Genomic DNA, 18324 nt, shown 5'->3' on the forward strand with positions numbered 1-18324 from the left:
TTTTTATGGATATATACAAAGAAATGTCAATTGAAAAAAGGTCAAATGAAACGAAGTGTAGCTAGTTTGCAGTCTTTCCAGCTTCAGTTTGAAAATATTGTGTCAGATGTGTTGTTGGCTAGCTCCTCTGAACAACAGTGTCCTGACGAGAGAGCACATTTTCTATGCCAGGCGAAATCGTGCCTCATTAGCTCATTGTTATGGATGTATCCAAATAAATGTCATTGGAAAACTGCCTAAACAAATGCAAATGCCATCACAATGTTGTTATTCTGGCTGCAATGTTTGACGTGACTGTAAGTTAGCCGTAGTTGGCTAGCTAGCAAGCAAGAGATAAGAACGTTGCCAGCCAGTATGGCAATGGAACATTTAGAACGAACTACTGAGTCTCGTCCATAGGTACAGAACAAAAAGACCGAACGATTGGGTCGCGTCTCTGGCAACCGAACCGATAGAACGAACGACCAGCTGGCTTGGGTAGCAACCCTAGATTTGTGTCGGGACTATATCTTGTGTAAGGATGAAATAGTTAAAATAAATGCATAAAAATAATGTTTTTAATAAAAAATATGTCAATCATTATTTGAACATGTTGGTGACCCGTTGTATAAAAGTGATAATGCCCTCAAAGCCAGTGTTTGGGGGATATTTTGGCACGGTTTGCTGGCCCTCGACGAACATCCGTACCAATATTTCCTGCAAACACCGGCTTCTCTGGCATTATCACTTAAACATACAATACAGACTGAAACTGAGAAGTAGCTAGCTAGCTAAAGCAGAATGACCTCACTGATACAGTGAAAATATACCACGGAACATGTTGTCAGTTTGGACAGAGTCATTTACCACAGAAAACCACCTAGAGAGCACCTCTGCTAACTAGAAAACACCGAGGGGGAGGAAGACAGACAAAGTGTTAGTGTGTAAAACACACATCCATCAGGTAGGTTTGGTGGAAGGCAGCCTAATAGAGAGCCAGAGCCTGTTAATAAACAAGGCCTGGCCAGGTGTCGGCCACGGGCTAATAGAAACATCCCATAGTGACAGGCAGACAGGCAGGTAGCTAGACAGACGGACCAGGCAGGCAGCTAGGCAGGCAGGCAGACTGACCAGGCAGGCAGCTAGGGGGGCAGGCAGACCAGGCAGGCAGCTAGACAGGCAGGCAGGCAGGCAGCTCATGCACGCAGCTAGACAGACAGGCAGGCTGACCAGGCAGGCAGCTAGGGGGGCAAGCAGACCAGGCAGGCAGACAGACCAGGCAGGCAGCTCATGCACACAGCTAGACAGGCAGGCAGGCAGACAGACACAGGCAGGCAGGCTGACCAGGCAGGCAGACACAGGCAGGCAGGCTGACCAGGCAGGCAGCTAGGCAGGCAGACAAGACAGCCAGGCAGCAAGACAGGCTGCTAGGTAGGCAGGCAGCGGGGGCCCTAGGGGCTCCAATCAGCTCCTGAATAATTTATAAAGGTAATGAAAGCGCCAAAGTGCTGAAGATGGAGAGAGGAATGGAGGATCTCCTCCCATTATAGACAAGTGATTGGTGAGTAATGGGCAGCGGTGGGGCCGTCATTCACACTCACAACGGCTAATTAACTACGCTGTGTAGTGTGAGAGACAGTTGGTGTGTGTGTGTTGTGTGTGTGTGTGTGTGTGTGTGTGTGTGTGTGTGTGTGTGTGTGTGTGTGTGTGTGTGTGTGTGTGTGTGTGTGTGTGTGTGTGTGTGTGTGTGTGTGTGTGTGTGTGTGTCGTGTGTGTGTGTGTGTGTGTGTGTGTGTGTGTGTGTGTGTGTGTGTGTGTGTGTGTGTGTGTGTGTGTGTGAGAGAGAGAGAGAAGAGTGTCTCGGACAAAACGAGTATCGTAACGGATATGGACAATTTTCCAAATATGATTATGACGCAAGTATTTTTTGTAATTATCCGTGCTCTGAAAAAAAGTAATTTTCAGCTGGCAGCACATATCTCTCTTTCACTCAAACAGTGTGAAGGGCAGTGTGCTCCAAACAACTATTGGCTAGTTCATCTGTCTATAACGAAAAGGACGGGGTATCGGTTGAGCCTGCTGCAACGATTGGATTAGAACAAGCCGCTCTCTTTCTGCTCTCATTTCACCACACAGAAAAACACGCGGTTCTGTTTCACTCACTCACAGTCACTCGTCGCAGGGCACAAGCCTCCCCTTCTCTAAACATTGTGTGTGAATCAGAATCCGTAGCTAGTCATTGTTGTTCAATCTAGTTATTTCCTGTCGACTTTGCTGAGGTTATATGGTCGTTTTGTCCGTCTACGTGGCGTTGTTTAGTATGCGCACTTTGTCTGTCCGTATATTTATTCCATTGCTGACAATATCTGTCGTTATTTCGTGATCCAAGCCCATACATGCTTGCTATTATCATTTATTCTCGCCCAGGCATGTTTACCGAGCGACATATCATTCGAAAATAAAATTACAAATGTAGTTTATTTTGATTATACAAATGTTGTGGCATAAGTGTCAGGAGAGATAAGTTTTGCTCCTCTCGAAAGTGAAACAATATACGGGGGAAAGCGAATTAGCCTACCTTCATTTAAATCTGTGTCTAGAATAAATGCAGGCACTAGTAGCCAGCCATACATTAAGCTATTTATTAGCCTATTTCGTTGATAATTAAATAGGACTAAGTAAGTTTCCATCTGTCGGGTCGTTTAACAAGGTGCGTCAATGAGTGAAGGAACATAATGATGCGCTCTGAGTGATAGAGCAGTAATGTGCACTTGATGTGTAGACTTTAGCAGCATTTAAAGCGCACGTCCGGGTTTTCCGATCAAGAGCAAATCCGAGTATCAAGTGTGATAAAACGGATACGATCGGCACACCCCTAGTGTCTCTGTATGTGTGTGAGTGTGTGCAAATGTGTGTGGCTTTGTGTGTGCTGTGCGTCTGTGCGAGTGTGTGCATCTTCTAAACTGCCTGTGAGACCTGACTACCAGTGAGTGATGGCCAAGCCACCCAAAGGACCACCTCTGACAYACTGTGACTGATGGAGAGTGCTGAGCAGGCAGCCTAGCTGGCTAACTACCTCAATCCCCACCTCAGGTGACCTGGGCCTCTAAAGTCTACACAGGGGTCCTCCTTGGGCCAGAGGCGGGGGTTGCTATGGTGACAAGTCACTCAGGCCCGAGGTCGAGGTAGGGGTTGAGGTGGATCAGGTGGTCTCCTGTGACGTTTTTAATGGTGTCGCCGCGTGGGGTGAATGGATATATGGGAATGGATGGATGGCCTGGCCTGGCTAGAGGAGGGTTCGAGTAGTGGCCTGGAGCTGTGACTAGACAGAGACTGAAAGGGGGAAAGGGTTAGAGGGGTGAAGAACAAGACAATGGAGAAGAGCACTGAACGCTACAACTGGCTCACAACATGGACTGACTGCATGTAGGTGCCAAATAACATACACTGAATCAACATACTAAGGTGCGTAGCAGACAACATGTGTCAAGAGGTCGGTGACCTTTTTCAAGCCCGCAAAGTTGAAGTATGCAATTGCCTACCATTTGCTACTAAATAATAAGCATTAACTTTCGCAATACCATGCCTATCCCTTGTCACAGATATACCTGTAACCAACCAAGACAGTCCAGCAGAGACCTTGGCCTGACCTCAATCCAAACATCGCCCCCAACCGCAAACAGACAACAACTTAACTGGAAAAGCGTTGTGATCACACTCCCATGTGAGTGTGCTCCACTTTCTCCTCCACTCCCTCTGCTCCAAAACATGTTGCAGCACCTCCTCTTCCTCCAGCCTCCTCTGCCACGACACACGACACATCATCCTGGGCCAGAGCGATGGAAATAGCGGGGGAAAAAACGCGACGCTGGCCATCCGGATCCCTCCGCTCTGGGTACCTGTTCACCGCCTCATTCCACAGCACGTTTACATCGCCGCCACCTACTGCGCTCTGCTAAACCCCCCGAACCATGTCGCCCAATTAGGTACCTGAAGGTGATACAACGTTCTTTCTGTTCTCCAAATTTGGCCAGCATGTGGTTCTCGTGGGGTTAATACTCTGTCTGCTTCTCTCTTTCTTTCTCTGTCTCTCACACACAAACCACATTCTAACAGGCATCAGCCCTAACACAGGATGGTTTAAACAGCCAATCCAAGACTGGAAAACTCCCCGCAGACCCCTCCTCCTATGGCTTCATCCCTCGCTCCCTCCCTCCCTAACTTTGTCTCTCTCTCTCTCTCCCTCCCTCCCTCCCTTAGTCTCGCTCCCTCTTTCTCGGTGCACCCCTCCTCCTGGGTGTCTGGGAGATTCATCCATCACCCCTGCTGACTGCTGGGCCATGAAATTAGAATCAGGGAGAGGAGACCCCCCCCCCACACCCCACCCTCCGTCGACTGGGGGGCGTCGGACGAGGCCACTGGGAGCAATAATGTCACAACCGTGAGCACCCCGTCACTGTAACTGAGATAACAGAGACATCAGTGACATCACACACACACACTATTGAATGTCTCTCAAATCCTAACACAGACCAACCCGTCTTGTGACTAACATATCGGTGGCAGGTGTGGGGGAATGTGTCCCATATGGACAGAAAGAGAGAGAGAGGGGAAGGGTGGGAGGGGGAAAAGGAGAGGGGAAGGGTGGGAGGGGGAGAAGGAGAGAGGAAGGGTGTTTATGTTTTTCCGATGACCTAAACGGGTCAAAGTGGCGTCCTCATCCTATGACATCACCGTGTGTTGACGACCTGCCTGACAGACTTGACAGGCTTAATGATGATGAGTGAGGACCTTAGTGAAACCATGCGTGGCGGGGGTTAACAAACAGGTGTCTAAATGAACACGAATTGGACGATATCGTCACTCAATGAATTATTTTACTGACGTTGGAGAATATCAGTGCAAAGGATGAAACTCCTCAAATCCACCTCAAACAGTCCACTCACGTCTTGCAGCAGTTTCTCCAGGTTCTCCTGCAGCTCGTAAAAGTAGCGTGAGGTGATGCAGCCCTCGCGGCTTTTATCCAGGCAGTCTCTGGACAGCTCTATGACCTGGTGGTGGATGAAGCTGAGGACCCCGTCGGCCAGGGGCATCACCTTGTCAGGGGCCGAGGACGATAGGAAGTCAGCCAGACGGTCCTCCATCTGAGCCGTGGCCTGGGGACGAGAGGGGGGAGAGTTGACTCACGTATACTCACCTTCCAGACAGCTCATAGTGAGCTTTATTACAATGGAAAAGCTAATTGAAGGACTGTCATAAATTGGTTAAGATTTTAATTCTAGGTTATTAATTTCTGAATCTATTAATGTCAACTAAGTCATAGTAAACAAATGTTAAGACTGATATGAATGAATAATTTTTATGGGAAGGTACCTTGGGAAAGCGCTCCTTGTAGACATGGTTCATCATGACGATCTCATGGTCAAAGGAAATGGGTGAGCGACCAGGGCTGAAAGAAGACAAACATACAGAGATATGAGTGGAGAACGAAGAGACTGTAGCTTGGTGGTCTGGTCTGCACCAGTCCAGAGAGACTGTAGCTTGGTGGTCTGGTCTACACCAGTCCAGAGAGACTGTAGCTTGGTGGACTGGTCTACACCAGTCCAGAGAGACTGTAGCTTGGTGGTCTGGTCTACACCAGTCCAGAGAGACTGCAGTTTGGTGGACTGGTCTACACCAGTCCAGAGAGACTAGTATACTGCATGGTAGTAGGGGTCTGTGTTTTCCAGTATCCCTGAGCTGCAGTACAGCATGACAGAAGTGAGCTCCAAGTCCCAAGCCACCAGCAGAGGGATACTGTGGATGGAGGGAGGTCAGGTCACACAGAGAAGGCATGAGATACATTGAAGAGGATGACAGCTCTTAGGTCAGAAACACAGACATGGGCATACATGGCTGCACACATACTGTAGTCACACACACATGGAGAGCTGATGGCTCTTGAGACCAGGCAGGGGATTGGTGCGTTATGTTCCTGACAGTGTGTCTGAGAGTCAGTCTGAGGACCCTATCTGTCTGTCAGGACTTCATCGAGGATTTCATACTGGTGGATGTCTATGGCTGGAAAGGTCAGTTCCCCGGGGAGCGTGATGTGGAGCGGTGATGGCTCATTTAGTCTGTGTGCATCAGCCCCTTCTCTCTCTCTCTCTCTCCATCTCGCTCTCCACATCAAAAGTCTGGCTAGCAGGAACAAATGGAGACAGCCATGACCTTTCTGTCTCTCACTCACACCACCACCGCAGAGAATAAGCTGGGGTTCTGTCTGAAGCAATGAGGCGACAATGAGACTCCCTTCTGAGACACGGTGTGTGTGTGTGAGAGAGAGAGAGAGAGAGAGAGAGAGAGAGAGACATTCCAATCTGAGCGGCTGTGTCATGTAGCGGTGTATTGGAAGCGGTGGGGGAATGTGTGGCCGGCGCAAATTTGAATTTGGGGTCCACAGACGTGACTGTTTGTGTGAGTCATCTGTGTGTCGTGTGGAGGTGTGGTCATGTGACCAGGGGGATGAGGTATTGCCTATAGTCCTCTGCCGACAGCTCGCTCATCTTATTAACCATTCTATTGCCTATTACCCAGCTCAATTGAATGAGATCACACTGTACGTGACATATGAGGTCGACTCAATAGGAGCTGTTTATCACCATCTTAACATGCTTGCGCGAAGGTGAGCTACTCAGAACATATTCGAATATCCTCTGCCTCTCTCACACACGCATAACATACTACTTTAGTAGAACTGTCTACTTAAAAAAATAAAATATATGCCAGTCATCTTCACGAACCGAGAGGAGAAACATTCTCAGCTCTGAGTCCTGCCACACACCTCTGTTCTTTTATTTTTCTTAAATTCACTCAGAAACACAAAATCATAGCCATGCCACTGCTGCCACAGCAACCAAAGGTTAGCTCCGACAGAGATTGATGCACAGCGGCTGCTTCATAAATACTCAAATATTTGAAGGATATTTTCCACCCCCCCCCCCCCTTTCCTTTGTCTGTGAGTGGAGTTGCTTTGAGTGATATGTGACTTTATTGAATAAACCTCACATCCAAATGAGCTGCTAATAGAATCATTAAAGTCCCTGAGAATGAATAACGTCAGACTGACAGCCTAGAAAAGTATGCTCAGAAGTAATTTGAGAAACGACCTTGAACACAGACTCAAATTATACTTGTGGGAGGAAAGGTTTGGATCTACAGTATAAGCCTGTGTGTTAATAGGCTGAGAAGATTTCTGAAATAAACTTAACTTTGAAGACCATTGAATCCTGTTGTCGCTATTCATTTATATACTGTAGCACAACACGATTTCTCTTAAAGGATTAGCATTTTAAAAAGGGGAGAATTGGCAGTGTGAGCTTTTTAAACACTGATGTCAGATTACGTGAAAAGGGTGCTCAAAAGGAAAAGGTAGAGGATGATTAAGAGGGTAAATTAAGTGAATCAGAGCGAGAGAGAGAGAGAGAAGAGAGAGAGAGAGTGAGAATAACATTGCCCCAACACCAGTGAGGCATGCGACAGGGGGAATGAAGGACCTAATTGACCGTGACAGAGAAGAGGCCAGGCAGGGAGGGGTGTGTGTGTGAGGGGCAGGGAGGTGTATGTACAGTGCCTTGCAAAAGTATTCATCCCCCTTGGCGTTTTTCCTATTTTGTTGCATTACAACCTGTAATTTAATAAATAGATTTTTATTTGGATTTAATGTAATGGGCATGCACAAAATAGTCCAAATTGGTGAAGTGAAATGAAAAAATAACTGAAAATTGGTGCGTGCATATGTATTCACCCCATTTGCTATGAAGCCCCTAAATAAGATCTGGTGTAGCCAATAACCGTCAGAAGTCACATAATTTGTGAATTAAAGTCCACCTGTGTGCAATCTAAGTGTCACATGATCTGTCACATCATCTCAGTATATATACACCTGTTCTGAAAGGCCCCAGAGTCTGCAACACCACTAAGCAAGGGGCACCACCAAGCAAGTGGCACCATGAAGACCAAGGAGCTCTCCAAACAGGTCAGGGACAAAGTTGTGGAGAAGTACAGATCGGACCAGGCAAGGAGGGCATTAATCAGAGAGGAAACAAAGAGACCAAAGATAACCCTGAAGGAGCTGAAAAGCTCCACACCTGTCCATAGGACCTCTTTAAGCCTTACACTCCACAGAGCTGGGCTTTACGGAAGAGTGGCCAGAAAAAAGCCATTGCTTAAAGTAAAAAATAAGCAAACATGTTTGGTGTTCACCAAAAGGCATGTGGGAGAGTCCCCAAACATATGGAAGAAGGTACTCTGGTCAGATGAGACTAAAATTGAGCTTTTTGGCCATCAAGGAAAACGCAAACCCAACCCTCCCATCACCCCGAGAACAACATCCCCAGTGAAGCATGGTCGTGGCAGCATCATGCTGTGGGGATGTTTTTCCATCGGCAGGGACTGGGAAACTGGTCAGAATTGAAGGAATGATGGATGGCGCTAAATACAGGGAAATTCTTGAGGGAAAACTGTTTCAGTCTTCCAGAGATTTGAGACTGGGATGGAGGTTCACCTTCCATGACCCTAAGCATACTGCTAAAGCAACACTCGAGTGGTTTAAGGGGAAACATTTAAATGTCTTGGACTGGCCTAGTCAAAGCCCAGACCTCAATCCAATTGAGAACCTGTGGTATGACTTAAAGATTGCTGTACACCAGCAGAATCCATCCAGCTTGAAGGAGCTGGAGCAGTTTTGCCTTGAAGAATGGGCAAAAATCCCAGTGGCTAGATGTGCCAAGCTTATAGAGACATACCCCAAAAGACTTGCCGCTGTAATTGCTGCAGAAGGTGGCTCTACAAAGTATTGACTTTTAGGGGGAGGGTGAATGGTTATGCATGCTCAAGTTCTGTTTTTTTGTCTTATTTCTTGTTTGTTTCACAATAAAAAATATTTTGCATCTTCAAAGTGGTAGGCATGTTGTATAAATCAAATGATACAAACCCCCAAACATTTTTAATTCCAGGTTGTAAGGCAACAAAATAGGAAAAATGCCAAGGGGGGTGAATACTCTCACAAGCCACTGTATGTACGTGTTTGTGTGTGTGAGCACCTCAGAGACCCATTCACCTCAGAGCCCCATTCGATGAGACGTTAATGACATGGGTAATAAATTCAACAAGGGGACACCCAAAATGAAGGGCTGAGCTGCTGAGGGAAGGGTAGAAGTGTTTAATTAAATACACCGTCTGTGACTGTGTGTGTGTGTGACTGTCTCTGTTTCTGTCTGTGAGGCTCTGTGCGGCTCATTAAAACAGGACCCACCGCTGGATATGACAAGCCTATGATGGATGAACATGTTGAGCTTATTTCTACAACTCCAGAAGAATGAGAGAGAGAAGAGAAAGAGAGAGGGAAAGAGAGAAAGACGGAGAGAGAGAGAGAGAGAGGGTGAGATACAGAGATGGATAGAGTGAGAGAGAGAKAAACAGAGGGAGAGGTAGAGAGATAGGAAGGACAGGAGAATACGCATCGCCGTCACCACTCTCAGCATGGCTGATAATAAGGCCATGAAATGAGCATATGATTGCTTCTTTCTTTAATTTTAATTAGCTGGTCTGAGACTCAGCTTTGTCCTCCCTCTCTCACTCCCTCCCGTGCTTTCCCTAGGGATGTGCATCTTTCCCTTTCAAGACGATTCGATACGGATCTAGATTCATGGGCTCTGATAAAATACAGGAACGATACGTTATAGTTTGAAATTATTCGATTTGGTTCGATTCGATGCAGTAACATTTGATGCATAAACACATTCGTTTTCCATTCGAAATTAAAATTTGCTGCTGAGCTGGATCTGTCTGAGCTGAGTGTGGTGTGTTGTCGTGTGTGTGTGTGTGTGTGTGTGTGTGTGTGTGTGTGTGTGTGTGTGTGTGTGTGTGTGTGTGTGTGTGTGTGTGTGTGGTATGTGTAAATTATGTATGTCTATGGTATATGTGCTATGTAGGTACCTGAGCTGTCTATCACATTATTATCACATTTGGTTCTGAAATCACCATGAACCACTAACTAACTTGTCATTTTTGCACATTAAGTGTTTGAGTTAGTAATGTATCAATATTTATCATTTACAAATTAGCTATGACATAGCCAATGAATATACAGTACCAGTCAAAAGTTAGTACACTTATTTAAGGCTTTTTCTTTATTTGTACTATTTTCTACATTAAAGACATCAAAACTATGAAATAACACATATGGAATCATGTAGTAACCAAAATATATTTTATATTTGAGATTCTTCAAAGTAGCCACCCTTTGCCTTGATGACAGCTTTGCACACTCTTGGCATTCTCTCAACCAGCTTCATGAGGTAGACACCTGAAATGCTTTTCCAACAGTCTTGCTTTTCCTTCACYCTGAGGTCCAAATCATCCCAAACCATCTCAATTGGGTTGAGGTCGGGTGATTGTGGAGGCCAGGTCATCTGATGCAGCACTCCATCACCCAATTCAATTCAAGGCGCTTTATTGGCATGGGAAACATGTGTAAACATTGCCAAAGCAAGTTAAGTAGATAATAAACAMAAATGAAATAAACAATAAAAATGAACAGTAAACATTACACTCACAGAAGTTCCAAAATAATAAAGACATTTCAAATGTCATATTATGTATATATACAGTGTTGTAACGATGTGCAAATGGATAAAGTACAAAAGGGAAAATAAATAAACATTAATATGGGTTGCATTTACAATGGTGTTTGTTCTTCACTGGTTGCCCTTTTCTTGTGGAAACAGGTCACAAATCTTGCTCCTGTGATGGCACACTGTGGTATTTCACCCAGTAGATATGGGAGTTTATCAAAATCGGGTTTGTTTTCAAATTCTTTGTGGATCTGTGTAATCTGAGGAAAATATGTGTCTCTRATATGGTCATACATTTGGCAGGAGGTTAGGAAGTGCGGCTCAGTTACCACCTCATTTTGTGGGCAGTGTGCACATAGTCTTTCTTCTCTTGAGAGCCAGGTCTGCCTACGGCGGCCTTTCTCAATAGCAAGGCTATGCTCACTGAGTCTGTACATAGTCAAAGCTTTTCTTAAGTTTGGGTCAGTCACAGTGGTCAGGTATTCTGCCACTGTGTACTCTCTGTTTAGGGCCAAATAGCATTCTAGTTTGTTCGTTTTTTGTGTTAATTCTTTCCAATGTGTCAAGTAATTATCTTTTTGTTTTCTCATGATTTGGTTGGGTCTAATTGTGTTGCTGTCCTGGGGCTCTGTGGGGTCTGTTTGTGTTTGTGAACAGAGCCCCAGGACCAGCTTGCTTAGGTGACTCTTCTCCAGGTTCATCTCTCTGTAGGTGATGGCTTTGTTATGGAAGGTTTGGGAATCAGTTCCTTTTAGGTGGTTGTAGAATTTAGCRTCTCTTTTCTGAATTTTGATAATTAGCGGGTATCGGCCTAATTCCGCTCTGCATGCATTATTTGGTGTTTTACGTTGTACACGGAGGATATTTTTTGCAGAATTCTGCAGGCAGAGTCTCAATTTGGTGTTTATCCCATTTTGTGAATTCTTGGTTGGTGAGCGGACCCCAGACCTCACAACCATAAAGGGCAATGGGTTCCATAAATTATTAAAGTATATTTAGCCAGATCCTAATTGGTATGTCGAATTTTATGTTCCTTTTGATGGCATAAAATGCCCTTCTTGCCTTGTCTCTCAGATCGTTCACAGCTTTGTGGAGATTACCTGTGGCGCTGATGTTTAGGCTGAGGTTTGTATAGTTTTTTGCTTGCTCTAGGGCAACGGTGTCTCGATGGAATTTGTATTTGTGGTCCTGGCGACTGGACCTTTTTTGGAACACCATTATTTTGGTCTTACTGAGATTTACTGTCAGGGCCCAGGTCTGGCAGAATCTGTGCAGAAGATCTAGGTGCTGCTGTAGGCCTTCCTTGGTTGGTGACAGAAGCACCAGATCATCGGCAAACAGTATACATTTTACTTCAGATTCTAGTAGGGTGAGGCCGGGTGCTGCAGACTGTTCTAGTGCTCTCGCCAACTCATTGATATACAGTATATGTTGAAGAGGGTGGGGCTCACTCTCCTTCTTGGTCAAATAGCCCTTACACATCCTGAAGGTGTGTTCTATCCGCAATCACTTCATATTTCAGCATGATAATGCATGCCCCAATGTCGCAAGGATCTGTACACAATTCCTGGAAGCTAAAAATGTGCCAGTTCTTCCATGGCCTGCATACTAACCAGACATGTCACCTGTTGAGCATGTTTGGGATGCTCTGGATCGACAGCATGTTCCAGTTCCCGCCGATATCCAACAACCTCCCACAGCTATTGAAGAGGAGTGGCACAACATTCCACAGGTCACAATCAACAACCTGAGGCAAATGGTGGTCACACCAGATACTGATTTTCTGATCGACACCCCTACCAACAGATGCATATTTCTATTCCCAGTCATGTGACATCCATCAATGTATTTCAATTGAATGAATTGAATGATATATGAACTGTAACAGTAAAATCTTTGAAATTGTCGCATGTTGCGTTTATATATTTTTTCCRTATACATACAGTATTTTGTCAACTAATAAAGCCAAATATCACGCAGGCCATTTTAGCATTTGAATGCTGAAGGTGCAGCAAGATCAAGAACAGGCCGCCTACCTCGCGTTGGTCACGGTGCGAAGCTGGGCACAGAATGCAGTTTAACTAGGCTACTGATATTGCCTGTGGTTGTAGCACTGTTACATGCAGTTTGATACTGAAGGACAGGACACATCAGTTGCCACAAAAGCTTAGAGCTATTTTCGGGAGGGTAGAAAGAATGTAATATAAGCAAAAATAATGTGTGAACCGGCGAGTTGTAACGTTTGAATAGATTGAATAGATTTTCTGACCGTTGCAGTGGCGACACGTCATTCAGGGTTTTGAGCCCCACCTGCATGTTATTTTGCCATTAATACGTGTCACATATCAGTTTGCAAACAATGTCCCCCAAAAAGAATTGAGTTAATGGAGCCACATCCAAACATAATCTTTTTTTTTGCTTTCTTGAGTAAGGCAGTTCCAAAATGCAGGTGTTTAAGCCTAGCTCAGTGCTTTCTGTGGTGGTGGGGCAGCCAGCAGAAAACACAGAGTGTAGGGTTGACAAAATATGCCCACAAATTGTGTGCCGCTGCATAATTTATGTAATATGCCAGGGAGATATGTATACTGTAGCTAAGAAAGTAATACTACGTTTATGTTGTGTAGTAAGCTGCTAGTAGCCCATGTGCCTCACCCTAATAATTTGGCCCCTTTCCCCCTTATAACTTAGCCTACTGTTCTGATTTGGTGGTGCACATGTAGCCTTTAGCCTGTTTTAGGAAATGTCATCATCGAATATTGTAAGAGCTTTCATTGTCTGCTTATATGTCCCCTTTATTTATCCTATGATTCTGACTTGGTGTACAGGGACAATACTGTAAGAACGGCCCATGTTCTGAATTCTATCGCTGTACAAATAGTTATATTGATTACGTCCATCTTAGCTTGCTCATTAATGTTTTAATCGAAATTACGGATGACCTCTTATCCACTCATCGTTCCCTTATGCCATAGTTTGTACATCTCAATTGTCAGTAGAAACCACATTTGTTTAAGAAAGTCAGCCATATCAGCTATGTTTTTTAAAAAGGCAGTAAATGAGGCTGAATGAACTGTTTTGCTGCCAGACAAGGCTCCACTGATAGCCATGTGTAGCGGTGGTAAGGATTCACTCCATGGTGCTGACAATAAAGTTCTGCTTTTGGGACAGCTTTTTACAGTGTCTGGGCACCTTTTTTCACCGTTATAGCGCAATTAATGTATTATTTAGTGTTGTGTTGTGTAGTGGCTTTGCTGGCATTGTTGTGGAAATTCGAATAAATAATGAGAAGAGACAAGGTCAATCACCAATCAGGATATTACTTTAWTCAAAACGTAYTAATAACATAGATTAATTATTGCAATAATGAAGCTGGTCGACGAACCAACCCTAGATGATTCATTGAGAGCCCAACGAGCGGATTTGAGCCACAGCATTTTATAGCAAAGTACATCCTTCTGAATATTCATGACAAACAACAGATGTATGGAATGGGTCAAGGTCAGGATTTGTATGATTCACAACAGACAGTATCTGCTGTATAGACTGTTCTCATTGTTTAGAAACCCATACCCGAGCCATCTCTCCCTGGTACCTTCGAGTCAAACTGTAGCCATCTCCCTCACATGAATGAATGTGGCCTAAGGCGTCGTAAATATACTGTCAGCATTAAGCCCCAGAGGCCCACTCTCAGTTCACACAGACACAATATAGTTTTAAGAACCCCCTATTCTGTTGCATAAAAMAATAATTTGATGCAATAACAGTATTATAACATAATCTTGTAATTTCACCCACAAAAAAATGGGGGAATTTTCGTCACTGGATCGATGCATACTTAATTTGGATCGGTTTGGGGTCCGCAGCCCGATGCACTTGTATCTTAAACATTTGAATCAGGGGCCGATGTGTATCGGTGAATTGTTGCATCCCTAGCTTTCTCTCGCTCGTTCTTTCACACTCTCTCCCTCACCTCATCTGCCTTGTAGCACTCTTTCCCGCCCGTTCTCTCTGTTTATTTCGATAGCAATCACCCTCTTTGAAGCCCCTCCATCCTTCTCTCACTATCTCGTTCACTTCCTAAAGCCTCACTCTCCTCTCCCCCTACCAATCTCTCTCTCTCCATCTCTGCCCATCTCTCTCCTTCATCAGATGATTAATCCTTGCTGAGGCATACAGTAAAGTCATACAGCAGGGATAGTCATTTGTAAACGGCTAGTAATGCCTTTCTCTCATACCTCATCTGATATTTATACATCTCATTCCTATAGCCTGAGTGGCAGGCAGGCCTCTTGAGAGTACATTCAGATAGAGATACGGCCTAGTAGGAGGGGAGAGGCGAGGCCTCTGTCTCATCGAGTCATCTTAACACTAAACCTCATCTCTCTCTCTCTAAGTGCGAAGTGTATCTCTCATATCATACCAACAGAGCCATTTTCTGTTCTCCATTCATGAGGATAGAGTGAGATGAAAGCAGTGTGTTCTAAATCCACACAGATGAAGGGAACGAGACAAGAAGAGAGGAGAGGAGAGGGGGTGTAGAGATGAGATATGTCTGCTGCGAAGGCAGAAAGTTTGGGCCTTTCAGTAGCTAGTCTGTTTGATGTTTAGCTTTTGAAAGGAGGGGTAACTGAATGCAGAGACAGGAGCCAGGGGAGGAGGAGGAGGAGAAGGAGGAGAAGGAAGAAGGGAGGGGGATTAAGACTGGCAGTTGCAGGTCATAACAGAACAGGGCAGGACAGGGAGGCACAGCTGAACTGCTGATCAGCTGAGATGGCACCAGTTCTGGCACCTCAGAACTCAGAGAATACAGTGTCAGTGACAGATTGACTGAATGAGATAGAGACACTATATATACACATAAGTATGTGGAYACCCCTTCAAATTAGTTGATTCGGCTATTTCAGCCACACCGTTGCTGACAGGTGTCTAAAATCGAGCACACAGCCATGCAATCTCCATAGACAAAMATTGGCAGTAGAATRGCCTTACTGAAGAGCACAGTGACTTTCAATGTGGCACCRTTATAGGATGCCACCTTTCCAACAATCAGTTTGTCAAAATTCTGCTCTGCTAGTGCTGCTCCARTCAACTGTAAGCGCTGTTATTATGAAGTGGAAACGTCTAGGAGCAACAACGGCTCAGCCGCGAAGTGGTAGGSCACACAAGCTCACAGAACGGGATCGCTGAGTGCTGAAGCGTGTAGTGTGTAAAAATCGTCTGTCCTCGGTTATAACACTCACTACCGTGTTCCAAACTGCCTCTGGAAGCAACATCAGTACAAGAACTGTTAATCGGGAGCTTCATGAAATGGGTATCCATGGCTGAGCAGCAGCACACAAGTCTAAGATCACCATGTGCAATGCCAAGCATCGGCTGGAGTGGAGTAAAGCTCGCCGCCATTGGAAACGCGTTCTCTGGAGTGATGAATCACGCTTCACCATCTGGCCAGTCCAACGGACAAACCTGGGTTTGACGGATGGTCATGTAGTGTACATTCTGGCACCAAAAACTGATAGACACAGAAAAAGTGAGACCAGTAAAGGACACAAAGAGGGAGACAGATGGAGAGTGAGCGAGAGTGAGGTGGAGAGAGACAGAGAAGTGGAGAAAAGCAAGAGTGACAGAGATAAAGTGAGAGAGAGACAGACAGATAGACAGACAGACAGACAGACAGACAGACAGAAAGAGGGACAGGGTGTGATGGCTAACGAGCGAGGAGTCTGAGGCTGAGGTATGCTGGGTGTCAGTGATAAGGGCAGTAGACAGGTGATAGAAGTCTGCTGCTGCCAGCCTGCCACACTGAAGAGGTCACAGTCACTCACACCTGCCAGCGGTGTCAATGAGAAGGGCCTGACCTTTTTGTCTACCAAATACAGGTAGAATACCTTTGTGTCTACGWAAGTTACAGCCTACAGATAGGCCTACTGACAAACAACAGACAGTCATTTAGGTGAGATACTGCAGGAGGATGGCAAATGGGGGTTTGAGTGGGCACTGGGCATTGTACTGAAGTGTGGGTGTATGAGTCTCTGGCGGATATCCTACCTGAGGCTGCGTGAGCGGGGGCGCATGGGCGAGTGTCGTTCATCCTCGTCTGTGATGCTCTCGGAGCTGAAGTGCTTGGTGAGGAAGTGCAGCTCGTCCGCCGTGGGCTGGAAGGGCAGCTGGTGCAGCTTCTCCTGGGATGAACAGGATGACTGTGAGAAGCAGAGAGGGAGGGATTACAAGGGTAGAAGAGCCGGGCGCTAGTAGCGGCTAACTGCTAGAGGGAGGGAGTACAAGGGCGAAAGAGCCCATTGCTAGTAGCGAGTAACTGGAGCTGGGAATGGTAACTCCTGGTTAGTGGCTATGGTAGTGTGCTCTACTCTCTACTGGGCTGTTGCCTTTGAAGAAGAGATAAAGAAACTGAATGAACAAACTCTGGAGAGTTTCAAATTGGGATAACTGTCTAAATCTGACAGTATATTAGGGGGTAATGTTGCTCCTTTGAGCAGGATAAAAACATTTAACATTGTAAGAGTGCATGATTAGACTAATGATGATTTGAAAAAAGTTGCTTGAAAGGCATGAACTCTGCTTTGTTTTTTGCGCAGGCTGAACACACTACATCAGTCTCTCATTCACAATTTGACAAGCACTTGATAATGCCTCGAATTTCACGACGGCATCCCCTATGTGGCCGTAATGCACCCTAAAAGAATCCATGCCTTTTGCGGCCAGTGGCCATTGTGCCCTTGGCCCAGAGTGCTGCGTTGTGCCCTTGGCCCAGAGTGCTGCACCTCTCACTCACATGGCTCTCCATCACGTGATCGGGTCTTTCTCACAGGCAACAAGTGAAGACAGACACATTGGGGACACAACTGCATATTGAAAATATTGGAAGAACTGTGCGTCCAGATTTACTTTTCGTCAGCCAACAAGATGAGTAGGCCTAACGAACAGCAAAAGCATTAGCCTATGTCAATCCACTATCCCACATAGTACAAAAAACATACTGTACGCATGCACACACACACCAAGGTAATTATACAGTGCATTCAGAAAGTATTCAGACCCCTTCACTTTTTCCACATTTTGTTACGTAACAACCTTATTCTAAAATGGAATGAATAAATATCCTCATTAATCTACACAAAATACCTCCTAATGACAAAGTGAAACCGGGTTTTATAAAAAAATATTTTAAATAAATAACAGAAATACCTTATTTTGTATTTAGAACCTTTGCTATGAGACTCAAAATTGAACTCAGGTGTATCCTGTTTCCATTGGTCATCCTTGAGATGTTTTTACAATTGTAGTCCACCTGTGGTAAATTCAATTAATTGGACATGATTTGGAAAGGCACTAACCTATTTATATAAAGGTCCCACAGTTGACAGTGCATGTCAGAGAAAAAAAACAAGCCATGAGGTCGAAGGAATTGTCCGTAGAGCTCCAGGACAGGATTGTGTAAAGGCACAGATCTGGGGAAGGGTATCAAAACATTTCTGCAGCATTGAAGGTCCCCAAAAACACAGTGGCCTCCATCATTCTTAAATGGAAGAAGTTTGCAATCACCAAGACTCGTCCTAGAGAGCTGTGCAGCGACACTCCACATCCAACCTGACAGAGCTTGAGAAGATCTGCAGAGAAGAAACTCCCCAAATACAGGTGTGTCAAGCTTGTAGCGTCATACCAAGAAGACTCGGGGCTGTAATCGCTGCCAAAGGTGTTTCAACAAAGTACT

At 45.2% G+C, this 18324-nt stretch overlaps 1 protein-coding gene across 1 annotated transcript in view; it reads right to left on the reverse strand.

The window, feature by feature from the left end:
- mast2 (microtubule associated serine/threonine kinase 2) overlaps positions 1-18324 on the reverse strand; it is a 271656-nt gene that overhangs the window by 25365 nt on the left and 227967 nt on the right. The window contains 3 exon segments of the mRNA XM_070446251.1: positions 4926-5135; positions 5353-5428; positions 16641-16792. Coding sequence (XP_070302352.1) covers positions 4926-5135; positions 5353-5428; positions 16641-16792 — 438 coding nt within the window.

Source organism: Salvelinus sp. IW2-2015, linkage group LG13 (genome assembly GCF_002910315.2).
Source record: "Salvelinus sp. IW2-2015 linkage group LG13, ASM291031v2, whole genome shotgun sequence".
NCBI lineage: Eukaryota > Metazoa > Chordata > Actinopteri > Salmoniformes > Salmonidae > Salvelinus > Salvelinus sp. IW2-2015.